The sequence below is a fragment of the Prenolepis imparis genome, unplaced genomic scaffold (genome assembly GCF_030444845.1).
Source record: "Prenolepis imparis isolate NDT839.2.m4 unplaced genomic scaffold, iyPreImpa1.0 SCAF_9, whole genome shotgun sequence".
Lineage (NCBI taxonomy): Eukaryota > Metazoa > Arthropoda > Insecta > Hymenoptera > Formicidae > Prenolepis > Prenolepis imparis.
In genome coordinates, this window is record NW_028141167.1 from 13,834,072 (window position 1) to 13,860,938 (window position 26,867).

The 26,867-nt window shown below is 32.7% G+C and overlaps 2 protein-coding genes across 2 annotated transcripts in view; one reads left to right on the forward strand and one right to left on the reverse strand.

Annotated features, from left to right (window-relative positions):
* The window catches only part of LOC145941045 (cytochrome P450 4g15-like), a 3,971-nt gene extending 2,109 nt beyond the window's left edge, over positions 1–1,862 (forward strand). The window contains exon 4 of the mRNA XM_083046826.1: positions 1,747–1,862. Within this exon, the coding sequence (XP_082902952.1) occupies positions 1,747–1,862 (116 nt within the window). The remainder of the gene's footprint in view (positions 1–1,746) is intronic.
* LOC145940619 (uncharacterized) overlaps positions 617–26,867 on the reverse strand; it is a 46,762-nt gene continuing 20,511 nt past the window's right edge. Inside the window, exons 3-5 of the mRNA XM_083045966.1 lie at positions 6,134–6,219; positions 5,293–5,417; positions 617–3,562 (exon numbers count right to left, since the gene is read on the reverse strand). Coding sequence (XP_082902092.1) covers positions 2,942–3,562; positions 5,293–5,417; positions 6,134–6,219 — 832 coding nt within the window. The 3' untranslated portion in view covers positions 617–2,941. The remainder of the gene's footprint in view (positions 3,563–5,292; positions 5,418–6,133; positions 6,220–26,867) is intronic.

The window sequence follows — 26,867 nt, forward strand, 5'->3', positions numbered from 1 at the left end:
AAGCAGTGGTATCAACGCAGAGTACTAAAATGGCAAGATTTACACGTGCCAATTTCTCGTTTCCGGGATTTCTAAGGCATCGAAATGTATACATACATTATATTGGGTATATATATGTATATTATATGTATATATTATAAAAAAATATATTATATATATAATATATAATTAAATATATTATTAAATATAATTTTAATATAATATAATATATATTAATATATACATAATTATATATATAATAATATAATATATATTATATTATTATATATATAATTATATATATATAATATATAATAATTATTAATATATAATTATTAATTATTATTAATATACAATTATAATATATATAATATTAATTATTATTAATATATAATAATATAATATAAATATATAATTATATATATAATATATTTAATATATAATATATAATTTTATATATATAGTATATATGTATATGTTCTGATAATTATTCTTCTCGAGATAACCAGGGATTTCTCTCGACGAGATATAAAAATTTCGTGCGGCTTTCAGAATTCAATTTTTAGCACTCATTATTAAATTATTATCTTAATAATATGTGCGTATTAGCAGTGGTATCAACGCAGAGTACTTAAAACGAAAAATCCTCGTCCGCGCCACAAAATTTTATTACAACTCAATAATTTCGATAATGGGAAACCGCAGAATCGAGAAGGTTTTATTCCGGTTACCTGATATTTTATATATCGCGAGAATATGAGATATCAGGTGACCAGAAAATACTTACGACGCGCAAATGCAACGTGCACACATTCGGTATATAAGGAATTTTTTTCGTCAACGTTGCGCAACAGGTTGCGGGAACCTGTTGCTGCTCTCTCGCTGCTGATAGCGGGATATACGAGCCGTAAAGAAAGTATAAATCGGCAAGTTTCGGTGTGGAATTTCTTCGAGAATATTACATATGTGAATATACACATACACACGGTTTCTCCGAACGCGTTGATAAATAGTTAAGCGGGCGAAACCTGCCTATAAGAATATTGTAGCGATAAAAAATGGAGAAAAAAACGTATAGAGCTCGTCAAGGTCAACAGGAACTAACACTCTATCGGCAAGTCATTAAATCATGTTAGTCACAATACTAGCAGGATTAAGACAGTTCGGACACATTTTCTGACTATGTGAGAGAACTATGTGGTGAGAAGAAACAAAAAAAAATTTGTATAATACTGGTATAATGACCCGAGGGCTTTCAAAGTATAGGTTTCAAGGCCATTAATAATTGCTGGAACAATATAGATGTTGGATTGAAATCTTGCTCGATAAATTCCAAAGAGATTCTTTCCCCAGATATTTTCATTAAAAAAAATTTATAGAAGCTGTCAAAATAAGAAGACATGATTTTAAAATACCCTATATAGTATTACTTAGTATAGAAACGGTTATTCGATAAAATTTTGGCAATTTTGTGAAAATTCTATTAAATTCAAACGGAATAAAAATGGTAATTATATATCAATATATAATATTGATACATAAAATATCAGTAAAAAAAATACATTGCAATTTTTTGGATTGAAGAAATTAGCTAAACTGACAATATCGGCCTTTTTACTCAGGTGGTCGACAAAGTCTACTACGGGAGAATTCAACTGGCATTTTTGCTTTCGGCGTTTCGTGTTGCATGCGTTACAAAGGGCGCCCTTCCCTTTTCTCAATTCCTTAATCTCTCCGCACTCACGCCACTTACAACGTTATGTATAGTTACGTTTAAGCTCGGGGGACTAAGTCCTGCCAAACGCACGAACCCCAAAGATAAATTGCCGGCAACAAGACTCTGGGCAGTATTTTTCCGGCGATCGCTGATCGAGGATGCGTGAATATTATATACACGGTGGGTAAAAAATTCGCAAGAGGATTCATCGTCGTCAAGTCGAAGGCCTGAGATAATTCGATAGGCCGAATCCAGTATTTAGAGATACGCGTATCCCTTTAACAGATAATAATAAAATAAACAGTGACAGTCTTAGTCAGCAATTTTTGGTCCCTTCTTGCTAGATCAACATCAGTTCTACCTATACATAATTAGGCATTTAACTTCATCATGTTTGTTCGATTCTTAAAGGTACATATTTATATAAAATGGTTTGTGAACGTAAACTCTTCAATTGTGACCGATATATTGAGATTAATAAAGTCTCATACAAATTTTTTCTATCAGATCAATCCAAAATAAGTGAAAAGTTTATTTTCAATTAATTTTAAAAATCCATTCTTTATAAATAACAATTCAGCTTAGGAGATAATCCCTACTCTCGCTTCGAATAAATTTGTATTTCTTCAATCTTTGGAGATTTTCTGGAGTTCTTTTCACATTCCATCAAGCTCTCTAGACGAAAATCGTAATAGTAATGACGGCGCTGTTCAGATAAATGCTCTTCAATTGTGATCGATATAATTTAATTATAATTAAAAATAATTATAATTAAGATTAATAAAGTCTCGTACAGATTTATCCCTATCCCTATCCTTCTTTGACATTTTTTCAAGAATATATCAATCTAAAAGAAGTGAGAAGTCTATCTTCCGTTGAAGAGTCCAGTGAACAACTTTAAAAATCCATTCTTCATAAATGACAGTTCAGCTTCAGAAACTAATTCCTTCGATCAATCCAAGAATACTCCCTCTTCGAATAAATTCGTGTTTCCTCGAACCTTGAACCTTCTGGAGTCACTTTCACACTCCGTCAGGGTCTCTAGACGAGAGTCGACAGTTCGTGCGGGCTGTTCGAGGTGACTGCGCTGCTCAGATCGATCGAAAGAGTCTATTGAACACTTTAATGATTCAGCTTCAGAAGATAATCCCTTCGATCGACTCAAGAATACTCCGTCTTTGAATAAATTCGTATTTCCTCGATCCTTGAACCTTCTGGAGTCACTTTCACACTCCGTCAGGGTCTCTAGACGAGAGTCGACAGTTCGTGCGGGCTGTTCGTGGTGGCTGCGCTGCTCAGGTCGAGCGTAGCCGCCGGCAGACCGGGGCTGACGCTGCCGCTCGTCTCTCGCGGCAGATGTTGCGACCTGTTGAGCTTGTTGCTGCCGCTGCCGCCTCCAGGACTTGGCGGCGATCGGTCACCAGGCGTCGTCGGCGGCGTGGCAGCTGCAGCTGCAGCTGCAGCGACGACACCGCGATGCGTCAGGTGATTGTGCTGCGATGACGCGGGATGCGGGGACGACAGCAGCAACGGCGGCGACATGGAGGACACGTGCCGTTGCTGGTGAGAGTGATGCTGATGAGAATGATGCTGGTAGGAGGAGGAATGCTGAAGACCGCGAGCCGATTGGGCCAACAGACTGGAATGAATTGTCATCGAACCGCCAGGGATCTTCGAACCCCCAGGATGCAACGTCGGTCGTGGCTGCTGCGGCTGCTGATGGTGATGATGGTGCTGTTGTTGATGATGATGCTGATGCTGCTGCGACAATTGTTGCTGATGCTGTTGCTGTTGATGCTGACGTTGCAGCTGCGCCGCGGCCTCGCACTGTTCACGAGCAAACGCCTTCACCGCGTTCGTCTTCTCCTGTAAATCACGTGAAAAAAAAGATTATCCCGTATATTTTTGCGTGCTTCTTCTCTCTCGATGAGGTTCATCGAGAGGGAAAGTTAGGGAGGCGTTTATTTCAGGAAAGTTTATAGGAATTACGGGATTTTCTCCGAAATACATGTAAGGCTCGAAGTTAACAGTTTAGTAAAGCATTAAAGAGATAATAAAATAGACAAAAAAATAAAACAGATAGATTTTAAGGCGAAATTTTATTTGTTATTTTCTGTCGAGATTAAATCATTTAAAAAAGAAAGGAAAAGAAGACTTTAATAGTCAAAAGAGTAGAAATTGATAGAGAAAACGTGAAGCTTTTTTACAGCAACTAGACTAATGTATGTATTTCAATGGATAAACGGATGCTTACAAAGCGTGACCTGGCAGAAGAGTCTGAATCACGCATGTTTGTGGAATTCGCGTAAATACCCGAGGTGCGTGAATGAGTGCGTGAGCGTGACGGGAATTAGGAGGTCAGTGTCATTAGCACATGTATACATGTGTCGTGTCTGACGTAATGTCACATACCAAAGTAATAACATAAAATAAAATATAAAATAAAATATGAAATAAAAAAATATAAAATAAAATAAAATAAAATATAAAATAAAATATAAAATAAAATAAAATAAAATAATTTTCATCTTTCACGTTATTTCTTGATTTTTTCGAGACGATTTTTACCAGAATATCGGCAATCGTGTCAAACTTTCTTCTGAAAAAAGTCTCAGGAAACTCCTCGAGGAAGAAAAACTATCAATTATGTATATCGAAATTCTGAAAACGCGAATTGCTCATTTAAGAATATAATAAATATATGATATAATAAATATATATGATAATTAAATATATGATAATAAATTTAATATATGATTTATTTGATTCTAAATATTTTAAATTTTGAGTCAAAATAAAATTAAAAAAATAATAACGATACTATTAAAAATAATAAATATGTTTAAAAAAAAGAAACTTTGTCTCGCACTGTCGAAAGCATCAACGGAAGAAGGATAAGATAAGAAAAAACCATTTTTTCCCCATCGTGTAATTTATGTAACGGCTAAATTGTAATCGGCGAAGTTTATCATACGGGAAGCCGAGTGACGAACGCATATAGTTAAATATAAAATCTTCCGCTTAATAATTACATAACGCGAAGATGCAAAGTGTCGGGTCCCCCGCAGGATCACACGAGCGTGAAAATAGTTTATCTTGGCTATCAATCTTTTTTTTTTCTTTTACCCTATCCAAAACTCGACGTCGAACACGTCGCTTTACACTTCGCGCACTCGCATACACGAATATCCCGCGTACGGATCCAGTTTGGAATCGAATTACACGGTAGAATGATCACCGACGTAAATAATAGCGTGATAATGACATCGACCGTTGCGGGATATGCTAATAAGGCGCGGCGGGGGGAGAGAGATTAAGGGCGTGCAGAGCCGATGGACGAAAGAAGGACGAAGGAAGGACGAAGGGAGGAGAAGGAAAGCAAAGGAAGAGGAGATGCAGACCGGGACGCATCGGCGGTTCGTGAAATACGAGAAAATTAATAGGCCGGTGGTCTGCGAAGATCCGCGTATATAGCGATGATCGAAAGAATTCGCACGCCGTTAAGTCGTCGTACGAGAGGAGGAGGATGAGGTGGAGGACAACGTAAAAAAAAAAAAAAAAAAAAAAAAAAAATGTATTTCCAGGCTCTCACTCACTTTCTGCCACACGAAGACGTTATGGACCATGGCGCATCCGCAGAACACGATGCCGAGGCCGATGAAGACCGACGTGACGATCGCCGGTGTCGAGTGGATTTGGATGAATGTGTACAGAATCATGCCTGCGGATTAATAAATAAATAAATAAAAATTCATCAATTAGTTAAAGTACTAGAATATATAATTAATTAATAATATTATAATTAAGTATTAAATTAATTATATTTAAATTAATTTAAATTATGTTTACTAATTAATTATATTTTACTAATTAATTACACATTTTAATTAATTATATTAAATTAATTTAAATTGTGTTTACTAATTAATTATATTAATTAATTAGTAAATAAATTATGTCTATTAAATATTAATAAATAAATTGTGTCTATTAATTATTAGTGTTAATTATTATAAATAATAATATGTTGATTACAATATAATAAATATATTAATTAATAATTGATAAATAATAATAATAATGTATTACTTGGTACAATACAATAATTAATAACACAGTAATCGACAATAATAATAAATAAAAATAAATAAAAGTATATAATAATAAAAGTAAATATAGTAATAATTAACGTATAACTAATTAATGATTTTATAAATTGATAATTTTATTAATTAATTGATTTTAGTAATTAATGACTAATTATAATAAATCGGTGATGCCGATAACAATTATATACGAGGCAAATGAATGTGTATCTTAATGCGTTTTCAGAATTTAATCTCCTACATTTTAAGTCTGTTTGAATTCTCGTAGTAATTATATAATTTTCGCATATAATTCGACAAGTAAAAGGATAAAATGCAAGTTCGTTCTCACCGGTTAAGAAGACCGGAATGCTAATAAAAAAACCTCCGACAGCGCAGACGCGGCTGATGGACGATTTTTGCAGGTACTTGTTACTCCTGAAACAAAAGAAAAATCGCAGAGTGTGAGTTTCGCGGATCCGTCATAATTGGATGAGTTATAAAGGAGCGCGGATTTTCCTTCCCGGGACTAGAAGGGCAGAAAGGAATTTCTTCATTGTCGGGGATTACATGGATTCGTAAAGAAAAAAAAAAAAGCTTTTCATTATCAGACGAGAGCTGCGATGAAAGAGTTTGCAAGGGGGGGCACAAAAAAATAACAATAACTTCTCTCTCTAAAACATCTTTTCCAATGCACACGTGTCTGTTCTCAAAAAATAAAAATAGGAGAATAGACTCGATGCAAAAGAAGCATATCTTGATTAAAAGAAGGTTTGCACATTATTCTGCATTTTGACATAAGAAACTGTAGTGGCTAATGTATACTTTCGCTTCTTGTGAATTATGTGTGAACTGTAATAATATTAATATTATATATTTAATATATATTATATATATATATATATATATATATATATATTGTATATATATATAAAATTAAAATTTATTTAAATTTTAAAATTATATTATTTTTATATATTTAATATACATAAAATAAAATTATATATAATATATTATATTTAATAATATATAAAAATATAATATAAAAAAATTATATTAGATTTTTAAGAGTTTATTATAAATATGATTTATAAAATTTATTATAATTATGAAAAAATTATATATTTAATTATATATTATATATTTAATTATATAAAGATAAAATTATTACAATTAAATATAATATATAAAAATTATATATAATTATATATATTATATATTTATACATTCAACTATGCATTACATACATATATGTATGAAAAAAAAATCGAGATTAACAATTATTTTTATAATTGAATTAAAATATTGCGTAGTATCTCCATTCATTATTATTTTTTTTTTTTCTTTTCTTGTCTTCGGGCATCGCGTTTTTAAACGTAAGTTTCCCGTCGAAAGAGAGTCTCAAATGGATTTATGATCCCGGTACGGAAACGCTTTAGTTAGGTAGGCGTTTTTGTGGCGCAATCCGCTAATCTCTCATGTATGTCGGTGCCACACAACATTAATTTAGGAGTGCCCTCGTCTCGTAATCATCTTAGCTTCCCCATAAATAAAACGTCAGGCCTCAATTCTCTTCTATATGGAGGCATACGTGATGTGTGGTGATAAAGATTATTACTTAAGGGGTTCGCCTAGCCTCTCTCTTTCTAGAATTAGATTCATCGAATTAGGATCCACAGTGTTTTCACGATAATACGAGATTCAAATGAATTATCTGTGAGCCGATTATTGAATGTGATTGAAATTTATGACGACATGAGTCTTAAGGCTCCTAGGTGCTCACCGCGGCCATATTGGATTGTGACGTCAGAGGCGAGAAAGCACACGCTGAAAATTCTTAGATGCCATTTTTTAATGAAAAGATATTTCGATTAAACAGCACTTCAGATGGCTTTAGCACACTCTTAAAAACCCCCGAAAACTATCCTTTTCCCTTTATAATCAATCAACATCTGTAAAATGATCGAGATATCAGACTCTGACATGCGGAATGACTGCGCATGTGCAAAGACCAGACGGACTGGGCTTCATAATATTACATTTTACAGCTGTTGATTGATTATAAAGGGGAAAGAATAGTTTTCGGGGTTTTTTAAGAATGTGCTAAAGCCATCTGAAGTGCTGTTTCATCGAAATATTTTTTTATTTTGAAATGGCATCTAAGAAATTTGAGCGTGTTTTCTCGCCTCTGACGTCACGATTTTGACATGGTCGGCAAGGAGCCAGGAGCCTTAATGAAATTCAGTAACTTTATTTGAAATGTAAAATAGACAGGCAGGAAGAAAAAGATGATTAAACATTTCCAATTATTTCTACAAAATTTCTCATGTGAATGTAGAATGTTATTGTAAATGTCACATATAGAGTAGCTACTTATCTAGTCTTTCTGCTCATTTTTTTAGATATACATTCTATACAAAAATATTATACATATATATATATATTTTTTTTGTATGAAATTTTTGTATGGTGTGTGAAGATAATTTCAATTATACCTTTCTTTTCTTATATGTATATAATCTAAATAAAATTAAATAATCTCAAAAATTTATTCCTATAAATAATCGTAATACATTTAAAGTAAAAGAATTATTTAATTTAAATGATTCAATAATATAAATTAATAAAAAGGCAAAAAAATAAATATTACATACATTAATAAATGATAAAGAAGCAGATAATGGTTAAAGATTTATTCGGATTTATTTCTCAATAAACTATATATAGATAGGAAAAGGAAGAGATCAAATATAATTGAAATCATCTACATCATATACCATATATCAATTATAATTCCGGAAGATTATGGAACACAGCCGTGCGCTCGCAATAACTTACTTCGAGAAATAAGCTACCGGTATTAGAAGTCTCGAACAATAGTAGTTCTAATCGCTTCGCATGACCCGCCCGTATATCTAAAGAGATCGTTGACCCCGAAAAGGGCGGTAGCAACGCCTGCGTGGGAATTCCTCATTGCACCTTATTATAGATGACGCTTATTTAAAAGCCGAAGGTAGGCGAAGAAATTCGTGAGTTTTTGCAAAGAGAGACGCGCATCTCTGTAAGGAGATTTGCCATACTTATCCTACATGCGTGAGAGAAATTACGACAAAACTATGATACGAGATATACTTATAATTAATAATGTACTATTAATGTGCGTGAGAATTACTATCTCATAATTTATAATCAGTGTTTCACTATTTTTTTACTATTTTTTAGTATCATTTTGCTATTTTATTATTTTGTAGTTTCTGTATTTATTATTGACTGATTATTTTCAATTTAATATTAATATTATAATTAATATTATAATTTAATATTATTTTTAATAAATTGTCCATTTAATATTATTTTCTTTTATTATATTTGAATTAAAATTGATTTTTCAACACTCAAGTGTTTATTAAAGAATCAATTTTTAACGATCATATGCTTCTTTATTACTTATTATTATTCTTTATTATTAATATATTTATTTTTATTACAATATTTATTTTTTTTATGTTTATATTAATTTATATTGCAATTATTTAAATTAAATGTTTTTTTTATTTAAATTGATTAGGATTATTTTGAAGAATAAATTGTAATTTTGAGGTTTAAAATTATTTCTTTATACTTATATCATATTATTTATATTTTTATATTAAAATATTAATTTATATATGGTATTTATATTTGGTTACCTGTGAAGCTCCAGTATTTATGGTTCAATAATTTTAGCTGCAATTTTAATAAAATTAGAGAACTATGAATTGTTATGAGAGAGAGATTTATAGAAATATTTATATTTATAATAAATATAATGAATAAGAATATATAAATATAATTTTATATTTATATTATATTTATAATGTATATTATATTTATATTTTTATATTAAAATATCAATTTATATATTTCGTGTTTACCTGAGGCTCCAGTATTTATCAATAATTTTAGCTGCAATTTTATTAAAATTAGGGAACTATGGATTATTATGAGAGATTTATAAAAATATTTATATTTAATAGATATAATTAATAAGAATAAATATAATTTTATATTAAGAATAAATATAATTATATAATTTTTAGAATTAGGATTATATTCGGGCTAGATAATGTAATACCCAATTATGTCGGAATTCATGAAAAAATTAATCAAATTTTCCGTTTCTATCCTATCCCCTTCGGCATTCCGTATCCAAATTCGCGTGATTCTTCGACGTGAATTTACGAGCATCGTCCGCATTTGTTACGTATTTTTCTCTCCTCTATTCCTTCGTTCACGACGAATTTATTTGAACCTCGGTTGAATAGGCTCGGACGCTTTTGTATGACGCTCCCTCGCCTCGTCGTCACACGACGTTTGTGCATATCTTCGTCCAATGAATGAATCAAAGAGGCAACGCGTCTTCCTGCTCAACGCGCAAGATCAACGGGGTTTTGTTGAATGCCGATATATAGAGGAGGCAAGTCATTCCGGAGCGCCGAGAGAGTGACAAATCACACGCTCAACGGCTGCAACTTTAACCCGTTACACCAGTTAAGCAGGGACACAAATGGGGACTTTTCTCTTTCGTCAAACGAGAAGGAAAGATGACGCAGACAATTTGTATAATATAGCGCGTAATAATAAATACAATTTTGCAATGGCACGATTTTTTTTTAAATTCTAGAAAATTATTGAATTTATATGTATGTATAATAAAATATTATATATTATAATATTTATATGTATGTATAACAGAATATTATATATTATAATATATATATTAATATATATTATTATATTATAAAATATTAAAATAATATATATTATAATATATTAAAATAATATATTAAAATAATATATATTAAAATAATATTAAAATAATATATATTAAAATAATATTAAAATAATATATATTAAAATAATATTAAAATAATATATAATATATTAAATTTAATATATTATACATATATTATACAATATATTATATAATTATATAATATATTATATTTAAAAAATATATAAAATATATATAACTTTTCATATCCGATATTATTAATTATACAGGATGATTTATTTTAATCTCAACAGGCAAATATATTTGGAAATAATGGAATTTTTAGAAAAAAAAAATGTATCAGGCAAAAGTTATAGGTTTTCGAGGAATACATAACATCATGACCTAAAATTGTTCTTAGTTTTTTAGGTGACGTTTTTTCAAGGTTATTTAAAGATTAACTTAGTTTTTTAGAATAAAATGACCTTAATTTTTTTATATAAATCGATTCCTTGCAATATTCGGCATGAAAAGTTATAAGAGGAAGATGGTCAAAAAATGAATAGTTTATAAGATATTTAAGGCTCCTGGGTGCTCACCGCAGCCATATTGGAAACGTGACGTCAGAGGCGAGAAATAACACGTTGAGATTTCTTAGATGCCATTTCTAAATAAAAACATATTTGCATAAAATAACACTTAAGATCTCTTTAATACACTTCTAAAAAACCCCGAAAACTATCCTTCTCCCTTTATAATCAATTAACAGCTGTACAATGATCGAGATATCAGACTTTGACATGCGGAATGACTGCGCATGTGCAGACGGACTGGGCTTCATAATATTACATTTTACAGCTGTTGATTGATTATAAAGGGAAAAGGATAGTTTTCGGGGTTATTTAAGAGTGTGCTAAAGCCATCTGAAGTGCTGTTTCATCGAAATATTTTTTTATTTCGAAATGGCATCTAAGAAATTTTAGCGTGTGTTTTCTCGCCTCTGACGTCACGATTCCGACATGGTCGACAAGGTACCAGGAGCCTTAATACTTTAATTTAATATAATTTAAAATATCTCGTAAAATATTTATTTTTCGATGATCTTGTCGATTCTTATGTATTAAAAATAATAAGAGGAATCGATTGTAAAATAAAACACAAAGTTGTTTCCAAGAAAAAGTATGTAATTTGCAAATAGCAGCTACGACTTTTGTCTGATATATATTTTTTTTTAAATCCCAAATGATTTCCAAATATTTATCTGTTAAGATCGAAATAAATCATTCTGTATACAAGGAAAATTTCGAAATTTTTGAAACTGGCGTGAAAATTAGTCTGAAAGAGTTTCGAACTGCTCAGACATTCCAGAAGAAATTCCAGAAAAACGTTTTATAAAATTTTCCTACATCCTTTTACAAATCATCAAAGACATTTCGACATAACGTCGTAAATTATACGCTTCGAGTTCTTTTGAAGAAAGAATACACGAGCGAAAACATACATATATGCATCGTCGCGCGTGCTAACTGTTAAGTGGCATTGTTAAGCTGGATGAGCGACAAGAAGGTTGTAAATTCCCAGCGTGTATTTTCACATAATAGGAATCTTTCGCGCGAAAAAAAGGGTATTTCAAGCAAACATCGTTTGTCCCATCCTCGTGTGTTCTTCGTATCATACCGCTACGATAATTATCGCAGAATTTACAGTTGCAACTGGATCCCCCCCTTCTCACCCTCCCTCCCACGGAAAAGGAAATTCTTCATGTGGATAACGGTTGAGATGAAAATGAAAAATTCTCACCCAATCTCCGCGCGAAATATGCTTCGTTAATGAAGACGTCGCATATGTAGCTTCACCTTTCTTCATCATTCGTCTTCAGCCTCTCTCCTGCGATCATCATTCTCTGGGAAAGAGAATTCTGGGCAGGAGAGTGCCAAACATTGACCCGACATTCGCCGTCAGACCGAAATATCCGCGGGTTGATATTTATAAGGGCTCATTAATTAAGCGCGAAAGTCAGCGACCGGCGCAGCTGTTAATGAGAACACGCGGAAAATCGTATTGTTTTCTTTTTTAAGACACATAGTATGTAATGTAGGATGGTCGGAAAATAAACGCGATAATTATATCTTCTGCAAAGATACACGGTGGATGGAATTTCTCAGAGAGATTTAACCCTTCTGTCAATGAACGAGTATACCTGAATAGACCAAGACAGGTGAAATTAGCTCCCTCGATATTTTGAAATAATTAAGTTCTTTTTACATGATTCGATTGCACATTGTTTGCACATAAATGCACTTTTTAAATTTTTGTATGCTTCTAGTAAAAAAAATGATTTAAAAAATATTTTTAGAGAACCAACTTCACATTAGCCCCCCAACTTTTACAAAAATGGTTTTCAATTTCACCTAATCGATAGATTTTCATTTGCACATTTCAAAACAAAACACTTCTAGAAAAAAGTTATTTAAAAAAAAACTTTGAGGACTAACTTCGTTTAAAAATATTCAAATTTCGCGAATATCTTTTCTAATAAGTTTAATCTATAGATTTTCATTTGCACATTTAAAAATAGAATTTTTGTTTGCACATTTAAAAAGCTAATTTAAAAAAAACAATTTGGAAGCTATTTTGAATTACAAATTATTTTGAAATGTGTGAACAAAAATCTATAGACTAATTGTAAACTTATTACAATAAAACTCATAAAATTTGAATATTTTTTAATGTAAAGCTAGACCCCCAAATTTATTTTAATATTTTTTTTCTAGAAATGTGCAAATGAAAATTTATCGATTAGGTAATTGAAAATCATTTTTGTAAAAACTGGAGAGAAGATTAATGTGAAGTGTGCTACCCTAAAAGTATTTTTTAAATAACTTTTTTACTAGAGGTGTGCAAACAAAAATAAAAAAAGTGCATTTATGTAAACAATATGCAATCAAATCATGTAAAAAGAACTTAATTATTTCTAATATTGAAAGGCTAACTTCACCCATTTGGATACTCGAAGTAACTTTGCGTTCTCTCCCCATGGGAAACGATCATCTCCTCAAGTGAACCATGTGCGTTCATATACATACTTTTGCACATGTATATGTATGTGTGTAATCGCGTCCGTGAAGAGCTCGTCGTTGCAGGAAGAGGCGCGTATAATCTGTCGCGAAACGGTTAAATCCGTGCAGCGGATTCTACGAGCCTACGCGATGCTCGCGCGAGCGTAGAATGACATGGCGCAACATCAACATCTGTATATACGCACGCACGCGCACGCAAGCGTGTCGCTGACGGACCCGGCCCTTCCTTGCCGTTGCCTTTATACGGTCCGTCGCGGACCGCGTGATCGAGTGATGATGCGGAGCGAAGCTCCGTTCTCTGGAGCTACTTCCGGTACTTCTCTCTGAAAGCCTGCGCGAAATCTGTACGACTCTATACTCTACGCAATTTCCGTAAAACGAGACGACTGATCATGCGCGACGGAAATGGTAATTGTATACACGAATGAAGGAAATTCTGCGGTATTTTCTGTATTTCCAGAGTTGAATCTCTACACAGGTATTCTAGATCATCAGAGATCAGAGAGGCGACATTGACTGTCGATATATTGATCTATCGTGATTATCCGTTATTTTGCTTCTATTATGAGTGTGAAGAAAGAAGGGCTGGAACATGAGACTTTTGCATAACGCATAAGACATAAGGGATTCAACCAATCAGAGTCTTTTATTTCTATCTGAAAAAGAAATCCTAGAAATGAAGGACTCTGATTGATTGAATTCCTATTGGTTGAGTCCTTCATTTTTATCCTCAGGGTAGAAATGAAGGACTCTGATTGATTGAATCCCTATTGGTTGAGTCCTTCATTTTTATCCTGAGGATAGGAAATCAACCAATCAAAGTCCTTATTCTGAGGATAGAATCCCTATTGGTTGAGTCTTTCATTTTTATCCTGAGGATAGGAAATCAACCAATCAAAGTCCTTCATCCTGAGGATAGAAATGAAGGATTCTGATTGATTGAATCCCTATTGGTTGAGTCCTTCATTTTTATCCTGAGAATAGGAAATCAACCAATCAAAGTCCTTATCCTGAGGATAGAAATGAAGGACTTTGATTGGTTGATTTCCTTATGCAAAAGTCTGTGCTCCAACCCTAAGTTGCAAATAGAAGAAAGAAGTAAATATTCAGCCTATCTCTTTAACATTAATGACAGAAAAAAAGTAAAATGGTGTTATAATTACGTGATTTAGGCAACCATTCAGACTTTGTCCCTCAATGTCTCTCTGAATATCTAGGATTCTATACACAGCATATTACATATTTAAAATGTAATAAAAAAATGTTGTCGCGCAATCAATTTTTTACATAGGCATCTCTTTTTGGATTTTATTCGAATTTTTTTTCAAGTATGCCATATGCAATTTGATAACAATTTTTTTTTACTCTTTCTCCATTTTTCAAGAAAACCTCGAGCGATTATGGCGACCGGATCGTCGACCGGTTACATCCGCATAGCTTCGCGGCATCAGCATCTCCGCGGTTACCGGATGATGGATCACGCGCTGATCATACGCGGTCCGCGATCTCCCCCCTTTCCTTTCCCCCCTCGATTCCTCCGCGATCTCCCTCATCCTCTCCTCGCGCCGACAGGTGTCACATAAGGGTATACATAATCCGTGTCGGGGGGGAAAAAAAACATCGAAGGCGTCCCGACAACGTGACCGCGAGAAATTCCCATCTCTTTCTCTCTCTCTCTCTCCCTCGGATACCGGGAAGAAGGAACTTAATGACGGAGGGCCCGGGGCTCATTTCCGAACGAAATTGAGGGTGCCCTTCGCCGCGCCGCGACTTTGTACCCGAGAAGAGCGACAACCGTTACGGTCTCTCCCTTCCTCCCTCTTCTCGCCCTTTCGTTCCCCTCGCCACCGTATTTCTCGCACCTGTTCACCGACTCGCATCTCCCGGGTCTCTCGTCATTGTCGGTTTTACGACACGTCGTTCGAGCAACAGCGTGACCGATCGCTCCTCGTCACTTGCCAAGATACGCTACCGATCAGCTGATGTGATTCTGTGTTGTTCAACGACTGGGAATATAACGCCGACATGTATAACAACTGATGACGCTTAGGGATGGGATCAAGTTCGACGTGTACTTGAAAAATCCGAGTCGAAAGTTTACGATAACATTTATAGTTTCACCTTCTAGGATTCGAGAGAGTAATAATCGTGAGGAATGATAGGTCTGTTCTTTTTAGCTGAACTGGCTGCACTAGTTCAGGGTTTATCTTTTTACTCCACATTGGAAAGAAAAAGAGAAACTCTGAACTGGTACAGCCAAAAAGGTTTAGCTAAAAAGAACAGGCCTAATATTTCATATATATTGTAGTCTCTTGCAAAAAGAATTCGAATTTTAAATCGAGTACTATTATTGTAATTTATTATTGGGTATTCGAAATAGTACTTTCTAAATACTTTCTATCGTAAAGGATCGAATCTTTTGCAAGTGATACTTGAACTATTAGAATTGGTTTTCGGATTTGAACTGCGTTTTTTGTTTGGTTCCAACATTTTAGCTTACATCATCAGGGAGGAACAGCTTGATACTGGTATTCAAACTCTAACAATAAGATAAAAAAAATCTATTTACGATACCTGTTACACAACGTAAAATTTCTTATAAATACAAAAGCTATGAACATACTTGATCCAGGTTCGAATAAACTTGAAAGTATTGCTCTTGTTTTTCGAAATAAACTTATAGAGGATTCGAACCCATCTCGTCCAGGTTCGAGTCCATTTGAAAGTAGTGTTTTTTTTTTAATTATAGAGAATTCGAAACCGTGCAAACAAATTCGAATCTACATACTTGTAAGATACTTAATCCCATCGCTACTGACGACGATGGGGCGATCAACCACGGTTGATCGATCGGTTCTCTTCAACAAGAAATATCTGTCATGCTGACAAAGTACCATCAAAGTGGCGACAATTCATTCCTTTTTTACGGATATCATCAAGTGTCAGCGGGCGTATAAAATATAAGAATTTGTCGAAGAAACGTCGAAAGAATCTCACGAAAATGAACAAATATTTGTATATAAATAAATATAATAAATTAATAAATTCGTTAAATAAAACGGTCAACTCTTCATTCGCGATTGGACTTTCTTCATCCTAAGAGATCGCATTAATTAAGCCAAGTGTACCGAAAATATACGTCACTCTTGGACGATGCTGAATGATCGCTCTTCAAGATAGTTCCATGTTTTGCCAAGATATTGCGGATACCTCGTCGAGTGTTTGAACGCGAGAAAACCTGAAATGTACGTCTACCGATGTTTCGGAGAAAAAAGTTTCCTGAGAAAAGAATGTAAGCTTCCAAAAGCTGACGGTTTTTTTTTCTTTATCGAGAAAGGACGCCTACAGAGATGCCTGAGAATCATATCAGATATAGGAAGTTCAATTTCGTGAGAATTATTGAACCTGAAAACACACAAATTTCTTATTCTTAATGCCTTTCTTCAATTTCCTGTACTTCTGATCGAAATGACATTATGTAAATAGTCTCTCCACGTAAAAAACGGAAATTTTTTCCCTCCATCGCAAATATATTTTGATCCTTCGGAGAGATTATTCGATGTGAAACGACGATTTCATACCCAACGACTTAATAAATATGTCAAAACCAAGCGTTTTGGACGGGCTCCTCCTCCCTCCTCTTTCTCAGAGAGGTGCCTACTCTTTTTTTCGCCACCAAATTTATTTTCTTCACTTCGTACGTGCCTCTAAACTCGAAGATATCTCCGAAAAGAGAGAGAGAGAGGAAGAGAGCGGGCGGACAGGCACGATAAGACGAGATCCAGAGGTCCCGTGGAATGTCAAGTAGTACTCGAGAGAGGAGCTAACGTATCCTCTGACGGAGAGACGGCTTACATATCGGAGACATAAGCTGAGACGGGACATAAGCCAGACACGCCAAAACCAGAACCAGAGCAAGTAACGATATCAAAGATATATATGCGAAGGATGATGCACTTTACACGAAGGAGAGATAAGGGTTCCCCCTCTTCACGATCCAGTATCTGATATACAAATTCTCTAAAGGATTCTCGCGGTTTCGGCCATCTGTACGCAGATTTTTGGGGCCTGAATCTCTCTTCCGTACCTGATGGACTTACGCCATATGACTGACGAAGAGAGAAGGGGGATGGGGGGAGAAGAGAGAACCGAGCCGGCATCCTAACTTTAACAACGGACGAATTTTATTGGTCTTCGAGGCGAGACGAGCGGATAAGAGCCTTGTACTTTTGGACAGATAGCGATCTGCCTTACGTCATTTTATCTCCAAGTCATCGTTCTCATTCTGCACGCGAGGAATTTTCTCGACATGGGATAGTACTTCAAAATTTTTAAGTGTCCTTAAGGCTCCTGGGTGCTCACCGCGGCCATATTGGATTGTGACGTCAGAAGCGAGAAAGCACACGCTGAAAATTCTTAGATGCCATTTTTTAATGAAAAGATATTTCGATTAAACAGCACTTCAGATGGCTTTAGCACACTCTTAAAAACCCCCGAAAACTATCCTTTTCCCTTTATAATCAATCAACATCTGTAAAATGATCGAGATATCAGACTTTGACATGCGGAATGACTGCGCATGTGCAAAGACCAGACGGACTGGGCTTCATAATATTACATTTTACAGCTGTTGATTGATTATAAAGGGAAAAGGATAGTTTTCGGGGGTTTTTAAGAGTGTGCTAAAGCCATCTGAAGTGCTATTTCATCGAAATATTTTTTTATTTCGAAATGGCATCTAAGAAATTTTAGCGTGTTTTCTCGCCTCTGACGTCACGATTTCGACATGGTCAGAAAGGAGCCAGGAGCCTTAATGAGCCCTTATATGGTATATGTGTATCGAATTGTCAAAAATTTTAAAAAAATCTAATTGACCTGAGTTATTATTAATTACGATCGGGAGATAATTTCGTAAGAATGAAATAATTAGCGACAATCGAATCTGTCTCTTAATTTTCGACAAATTCTATAATTTAACATCCGCGAACGTAACTCAAAGCTCATATACGAAACGTTCGTTTTGATCGAATTAGCATATCGGACCCGGCCATAATTTTCTATACGGTCTATAATTCTAAACTCTTTGGAACATATCTGTGAGCGTCTGTGTTTGGTATTTGTTCAGCAGCTGCGCACAGATTTCTCAGTAGGGTCTCATAACTAAGACATTTATGTTGCGCATGACGAAAACCGAACCTGAATACCACAACTAATTTCGCCACGTTACGCTATAAGAGTTTCAAATACGCATTATCGAAACCATATGTACATTAGAGTTTTGAAACACATTAAACATATATGAACGACGCCCGCATTTAAAATACAAGTACAAATAAATTACTTTTAAGAAAAAAAAAATATATATATAATTTAATTATTTAATTATATATTAAATAACTATTATGTATATTACATAATAAAATTATTATATAGATATAATAATTTTATAAAATTATATATAATAATTTATATAATAAAACGTAATAAGATATGTATAATAAAATAATATATGTATATAATAAAATAATGTATAAAATAAAATTATATGTATATTATATATAATTATATATATTTATATGTATATATAATAAAAAATCGAAATGCACCAACACTCATTAAATTTGAATTAAATTAAAATTAAATTAAAATTAAAATAAATTATTCTAATCTCAGCAGTTGTGATTTGTGATTTGTCGTCTGCGATAAAATATATTAGCAAAAACTGTGCTTTGCTCTGCTCTTAAACGCAATTGAATCCCTAGTCACCTATATACGAGAGCTGCATTCGATTATTTTTTCATGAACGTAGAGCTATATGGCTATAAGGTTTCGTGATAGCGTAAGATAAAAATAGCATGCACACACTGATCGATCGTTGCATTTATCAGTTGGCACAGAATATTGTTTAGAAAGAAGCCGTTAACCCGTCACCTACATTCAAGTTACATATGCAAGTTACATGTGCAAGCGTCGTTATACCTTATCAAAAGGTTCGTCCGCGATCTGTCTATTTGTCTCTGAAAAAGTCCAGAATTTCAAGGACTTTCAATATTTTACTATGAATATTTTACTACACATTAATAATAAAAAAAACCCTTTTTTAAGTATACAATAAAATAAAAATTAATTTTTTATTAATTAATTATCTTGTGAAATAAACAAATAATTAATTAACGAAAAATTTAATTTAAAAAAATCTTTTAAAAGTATGTATATGTGTTTTATTTATATTTTTTTTTATATTTATATGATATTACATGTGATATACATATATTCCCATGTTTTATGTCAGATGGGTAATTAAACACTTTTTTTGAGATTGCAATACCGATAAAGAAATTTTATAATCTCGAAGAAACTAACGAAAATGAATTGCCATGATCTATGAAAGAATTTAATTAAAACAGGTTCTGTCTTTTCGGAACCAACTATTTATATATCTCTATTAGTGCGTAAATATTTTCGAGGAAGATACCGATCGTCCGGTCAGTTATCCCAAGAATTTCCGAACTCCCTCTCCTTTGAAACTTGTATTAGGTTTTACAGCCGTCTTTATGGCACACGCAATCTTCCTAGATATAATCCAGAAATGGAAACCTTGTAAGAGAGAGGCTTGAAAGTGGAGGTGGATCGAGTAAAGTGTCGACGATGGCAAAAGAGAGGATAAAAAAAAAGAGAGCATCTATTATCTTTGCTCGATAAGATATGCGAAACAAGGATACGCCTGGGATTCTGTTAGTCGCCGTGTAAAAATATACATCTGTTGTAATACATGATTACAACAATTATAAATCATGTAACGTGTCCTAAAATTATTCTGTTGTTAGTGAACCGATCGAAATTTTTTTGTGTCGCATAATATTCAAAGAGGCTCTTAAAATAATTATATAAAATTTTATTAATTGATTTTTCGAGCATGTAATTGTTAATTGCAAATTACATATTTTTTCTTGTGTTTTCTTTACACCAATTCATCCTCCCATTATTTTTTAAGTATTGAGATAAAATCATCGAAAAATAAATATTTTATAATTTATGTAAAATTATGTAAAATTAATTTTTTTATGTGTCTCGTAAACTATTCAATTTTTAAATATTGTATGATGCTTTTCTCATATCTGTTAAAAAATGGGCCTAAAGAAATTATAGGTAAAAAACTGAAGACCTTGAAAATTAAAAAAAAAACTGATAAAAAATATTCTTTAACATCTTAAGGCTCCTGGCTCCTCGCCGACCATGTCGGAATCGTGACGTCAGAGGCGAGAAAGCACATGCTAAAAATTCTTGTGTGCCATTTTTAAATAAAAAGACATTTCAATAAAACAATACTACAAAATTCTTTGGCACACTTGTAAAATTGTCCGAAAACTATCTTTTTCCCTTTATAATCAATCAACAACTGTAAAATGACCGTAATATGAAGTCGAAGCCGTCTGATCTTTGCGCATGCGCAGTCATTCCACAAGACAAAGTCCGATATTACACTCATTTTACGGTTGTTTATTAACCGTCAAGGGAAAAGCATAGTTTCCGGACAATTTTATAAGTGTGCCAAAGAGATTTGTAGTGTTGTTTCATCGAAATATCTTTTTATTTAAAAATGGCACGCAAGAATTTTCAGCGTGTATTTTCTCGCCTCTTACGTCACAATCCAACATGGCCGCGGCGAGGATCCAGGAGCCTTAAAGGCTTCTTTGAGCCATATTATGCGATACAAAAGAAATTCCAATCGGTCCACTAAGAACAGAATTTATCACACAAATTTTTATAATAAATAGGGAAAACTGTATAATACAAATAATTGATAAAATAGTGTGAAAATTTAGTACGTGTCTTTTTCAATTTGCAAATATCTAATCACCCTCTCGCGACGTATTAATTTAATTAAAGTATTCCCTTAGCTTTTTCGGTGTGTGAATAAAGTATGCAGCGCTCGAGAAAAAGAAGTCATTAATCGCGTTTCATGCCCGTGGTTTTATTGACCCGCGAGTCTCTAACGGCAGAAAGACGCGATACTTGATGCGCAAGAGAAGTAAGAGGAAGTTATCGTTACGCGCGTTCCTAGGAGGCCCTTTTTGTTTTCCTTATTTAATCTCAAGGCGATCATTAACGGCCATCTCCGCTCTTCTACCTGTTCTACGACTCTACTTGGAATTTCCTCGTCCTTTTCCACTGGCGGCGAAATGAGCTCTACGTATATGTACTTCCATTACATTCATCTGATAGAGTTTATACACATCACGCTAACCGTTTCATGAATGAATCAATAAGAGAAATAGTGGAAAATCGAAAGGATGGAGTTTGAAAATCGAGGCTTTCGAATTGAATCGAATCGAGATTGTTTTGAGCGTGAGATTAAATTGTGGAAACCTTCCTAAAATAAATTTCTTAGAAAAACTAAGTGAATTTCTTTGTTGGGTATAATGAAAAATATGGATATCAATAATGTATGCAAAAATGATAAATGATATGAAAATATAGCAACGATTAATCAAATTATACAATTTAAATATTTAATAATATCGTTAATGCAAATTTTTAATAATAATTTCTCAACTATCGCGTTCACATTCTCGCCTTACAATTTATTTTTTATTTTATTTATTTCTTAATCCGTGTCTTGCGACTTTGGATGACTTTCAGATGACTACATCTGTAATTTGTGCATATATATTAAGTGTGAATAAGTGTTACTAACAATAAGTGTAAAGTTAAAGTTACAAATAAAATAAAATTAAATAAACTGAAGTTTATTATTTAAAAATTAAAATTAAAATTAAAAATGACTTTACAATTTAACTAAATTTCATGTTTATTCTAAAAAATAAAAAATAAAATAAAATAAATTTTGAAACTTTTATCATTCAAAAATTAAAATTAAAAATAACCTTACAATTTATTAAATTTCATATTATTTTAAAAAATAAAAAATAAAAAAAGGCATAAAACTTGAACTATCGTCACATAAACTGTTCTATTCTATGTGTCACACACACATGTTTTTATTTCGTTATTTTTATTATTTTATTATTTTTATCATATTATTTTTCCTCTCCCCTCTACGAAAAGTCGCATCCACCGTTCTTATTGTTAGCGAATCTACAGTTACTCATCAGGTTATCCGACACGTTGTGCCCCGGAAAAAGAAGGTCACGCTTCGGGGAAGATCCCCGAGAGCGATCGCATCAACGCCGCTTCTTTAACGAGGGTAATTTCGGGGTGGCGCGACATCGCGATCTATCTCACCGCGTCTCGCTCCGATTCTCCACTCTATATACGTGTTCTCGATCCGTATAGTATACGCTTACACACGTGTAATGTGAATTTTTGCGTCCGCTCTCCGTGAGAAGAAACTCTCGCACGGTAAGATATATCGTGTCGGAAAGGGGGAGATGGAAGGTGGGGAAGGGGGAGGAGAGGGCAACAAGATCCCCCGTATATTGAATACAAAAATATACTTGGCTATTTAATTTGATTTCATATTTAGTTTTGAGATTTTTTATTTTTTTATATATTTTTATTTTTTATTTTTTATGGAAAAATTATTTTTTAAAGAAATTTCTTTTAAAGGTTATTTTTCAAGCATAAACATTTTTACTAAGAGAAAATTCTCTCAGTGTATGTGCATTCGAGCGCGAATATAGGTATTTCTAAATAAGGGCGAACAACTTTAGGAAATGATTCTTATTTGTCGAAAATTAAGGGGGATACTCTTCTCTATATCCCTCCCTGAAGAGTTACACTTCTCCAAAGAGGAAGGTGAAAATTAGGTTTTTAATTCTTTCCTCAAATTTTGGACAAGTTAAAAAAATGGAATTTAGTGAATATTTTCAACTAAGTAAAAAGAATACTTATTAATATTTGTTTAATCTTCCCGTATCATTATAAGAGGATGAAACTAACAATCCCTTTTCAATTTTTTATTAGAACTTTTCAACGGACCGGAATGTGATCATCTAAAAATATGCGTTAGAAATAAAACTTGATTCCTTTAGAAAATTTTTTATTTGTTTTATTTTTTTCGTAAAATCAATAGTTTTCAAGAAAAAAAATAAAAATCTAATTTTCATCTCACTCTTGGGAAAAGTGTGACTTCTCAGGGAGGGATACAGGAGCACATGTTTATATGAAAAACCCTCCTTATATTTTCACCAAAGATTCAACAAAGAATCTCCTAAAATTTTTCGCACTTATTTAGAAACACCCGAGGGGTATCTCATTCATCAAAAATTTGTACATGCATTGCGAAGTACCGAGAATTCTAAGTAATTCCATGTAATGCGCCGTATAATTCTAAGTAATACGACGGAATGCATAATTATGTTAATTCTTTTTTTTAATAAAATACAATATTTAAATATTAGTACTGTTTAATTTAGTAAGAAAAATGTAATTAGAATGATTATAAAAAGAAATGTTAAGAAAAATAAATTTATGAGATATTGTAAATCATACAATACCAATGTATTATGCAAAAAATTTTAAATTAATATTGCAAATATTTAGTTGGAACACCTAAATTAAAATTATATTATAATAAAAATATAACAAAAAGTTACGTATTCCTAATTATAAGTTTTAAAAAATGTTTTAAACTTCGATTAAAAAATTCAGAAATTTTTAAAAGTCAATTAAAAAAACCATTTTTAATAAAAATTTCTTTCAAATAAACTTGAACACACACAAAAATACAAATAAAATTAGATTAGATCTGAACAAATTAAATATCAAATATTAATGATTTCATAAATTATAATACTTAGTAGAATATATATTAAAAAAACGTCGTAACAACATTATTTTTACTTTTTAAGGCTCTTGGGTGCTCACCGCGACCATATTGGATTGTGACGTCAGAGGCGAGAAAGCACACGCTGAAAATTCTTAGATGCCATTTTTTAATGAAAAGATATTTCGATTAAACAGCACTTCAGATGGCTTTAGCACACTCTTAAAAACCCCCGAAAACTATCCTTTTCCCTTTATAATCAATCAACATCTGTAAAATGATCGAGATATCAGACTTTGACACGCGGAATGACTGCGCATGTGCAAAGACCAGACGGACTGGGCTTCATAATATTACATTTTACAGCTGTTGATTGATTATAAAAAGGAAAGGATAGTTTTCGGGGTTTTTTAAGAATGTGCTAAAGCCATCTGAAGTGCTGTTTCATCGAAATATTTTTTTATTTCGAAATGGCACCTAAGAAATTTTAGCGTGTGTTTTCTCGCCTCTGACGTCACGATTTCGACATGGTCGGAAAGGAGCCAGGAGCCTTAAGACGTTTTAATCTTGTCTAGGTTATTATTGTTTTATGCCTGTAAATCAATGCGAAGTAATGCGTAATTCCAGAAAAAAATGTACACGTATTGCGACAGTGAGACACCCCTCGGAAACACCCTGTATATATGTACGTGGCACGCATGGATGACTGGGAACCCCCCATTCCATCCCGACGATCTTGATCGCGAATGTCGACGACGCGAGATCGTGAGATCGAGAGGAGAAGAAACGGAGAAGAACACCCGGTGAACAGGGATCTCCTCCGATCCGGCGTATAAATCGTTTCCTTCGATTCCGCGGGAAGAATCCCCATCCTCCTTCTCGAACGCGAGAGAGAGAAAGAGAGAGACTCTGGTATCCCTTATTAGATCCTATTACGCGAGTCTCATCGCTTCCTGTGTGTAATTACCGGATCGTGTCTTTACGTATGTATCGTGCAAGGTTCGCAGGCCTGTTGAAGTTCGGAATTTTTTTCCATACTTAATCGTTTCTTTTTTTCTGAATGTTTAACCAGCACTTGAGACGTACGATATTTACACGCTTGAACGCTAAATTCTTTTTTTTTTAAACTTGTGTGACTTTTTAAATCGTTGAGAAGGTTGTTGAATGTTCGAATCTGCAGATTTTTTCTTGCAATTTTTTTTTCTTTTAATTTCTTAAATGTTTATTAAAGTTTAGTATACATGAAAAAAAAAAAATATTAGCTACCATAGCTAAATTTTAAGTGTTTATTCGTAATTAAAAATAATATAAAAAGATTTTCGCATCTTTAAAATATTGAATCCGATTGAATCTTAAAGTTTAGGATTCTTAAATATACGATTTCATAAACTTCAAACGATGCATTAAAGTATTTCGAATAAAGTGCGGTACTTTAGAATTTGAAAATTTAACATATTCATAATTGCTTACAAAATTATTTAAGAAATAGAAACAAGAGAGAGACTAATACAATTTTGCTATGGTGACTAATTTAACGGGGAATTCCCTACTAAACTATAGCTTAAAAATATTAGTTACTATAGATGAAATTTAGGCATGGTAAATAAATTTCAGGTGTAATATAGGGATACCTAAAACTTAGCTCTATAAGTAATATTTTTTTTGTATTATATAGTATTTCGAGACTTGGTATATCCTTAAATCTTTAAATCTTTAGGTCTTAGAGGATTTCTTATTAAAAAAATATTCGTATCTTAAAAATATTGAATCTTAAAGAGAGCCTTATTAAAGTCTTTGTAGTTAAAACTTGGGATTCTCTTAAATATACGATAAGTTTCAAACGTTACATTAAAGTATTTCGAATAAAGTGCAGTACTTTAGAAATACTTAATTTGAAGATGTAATATACTCATATAATTGCTTATAAAAAAATATCAACAAGAGAGACCAATAAAATTTTTACTAATCTGCCGCGATACAGCCGACACTAAAAATGAAAAAAAAAGACCAAAAAATGCGATCGAATGAAGCCGCATTCTCTGCATTCGTACAAATTCCTTCGGTTTACATAATTTCGCTCGAATGTCGAAAATAATGTTCAAGCAGTAGCGGCGGCAGCAGAAGCAGCAACAGCAATAATGCTTGTCGACTTCTACGTCATCTTTTCTTTTTTCCGCGCCGCTTATAGCTAAGATATTAGCTAAGATATCGGAGCTACTCGCGATACGTCGAATTAAGACTAATACACACCGGTCTCATAAAATCTATAAATTATTTTCAATTATATTTATATACACAAATGTTAACAATAATAATCATTTATAATGATATTTATTTTCTAAAAAGAACTTTATTTAAATAAATTGTGATATTTAGCAATTTTATTATCGTCAATTGTATATTATTATTATTGTATTGTTATTATTATATAACTTTATATATTAATATAATTATTATACAATATTATTTTCTTATATAATATATATTATATATATAATATATAATATAACATATAATATATTCT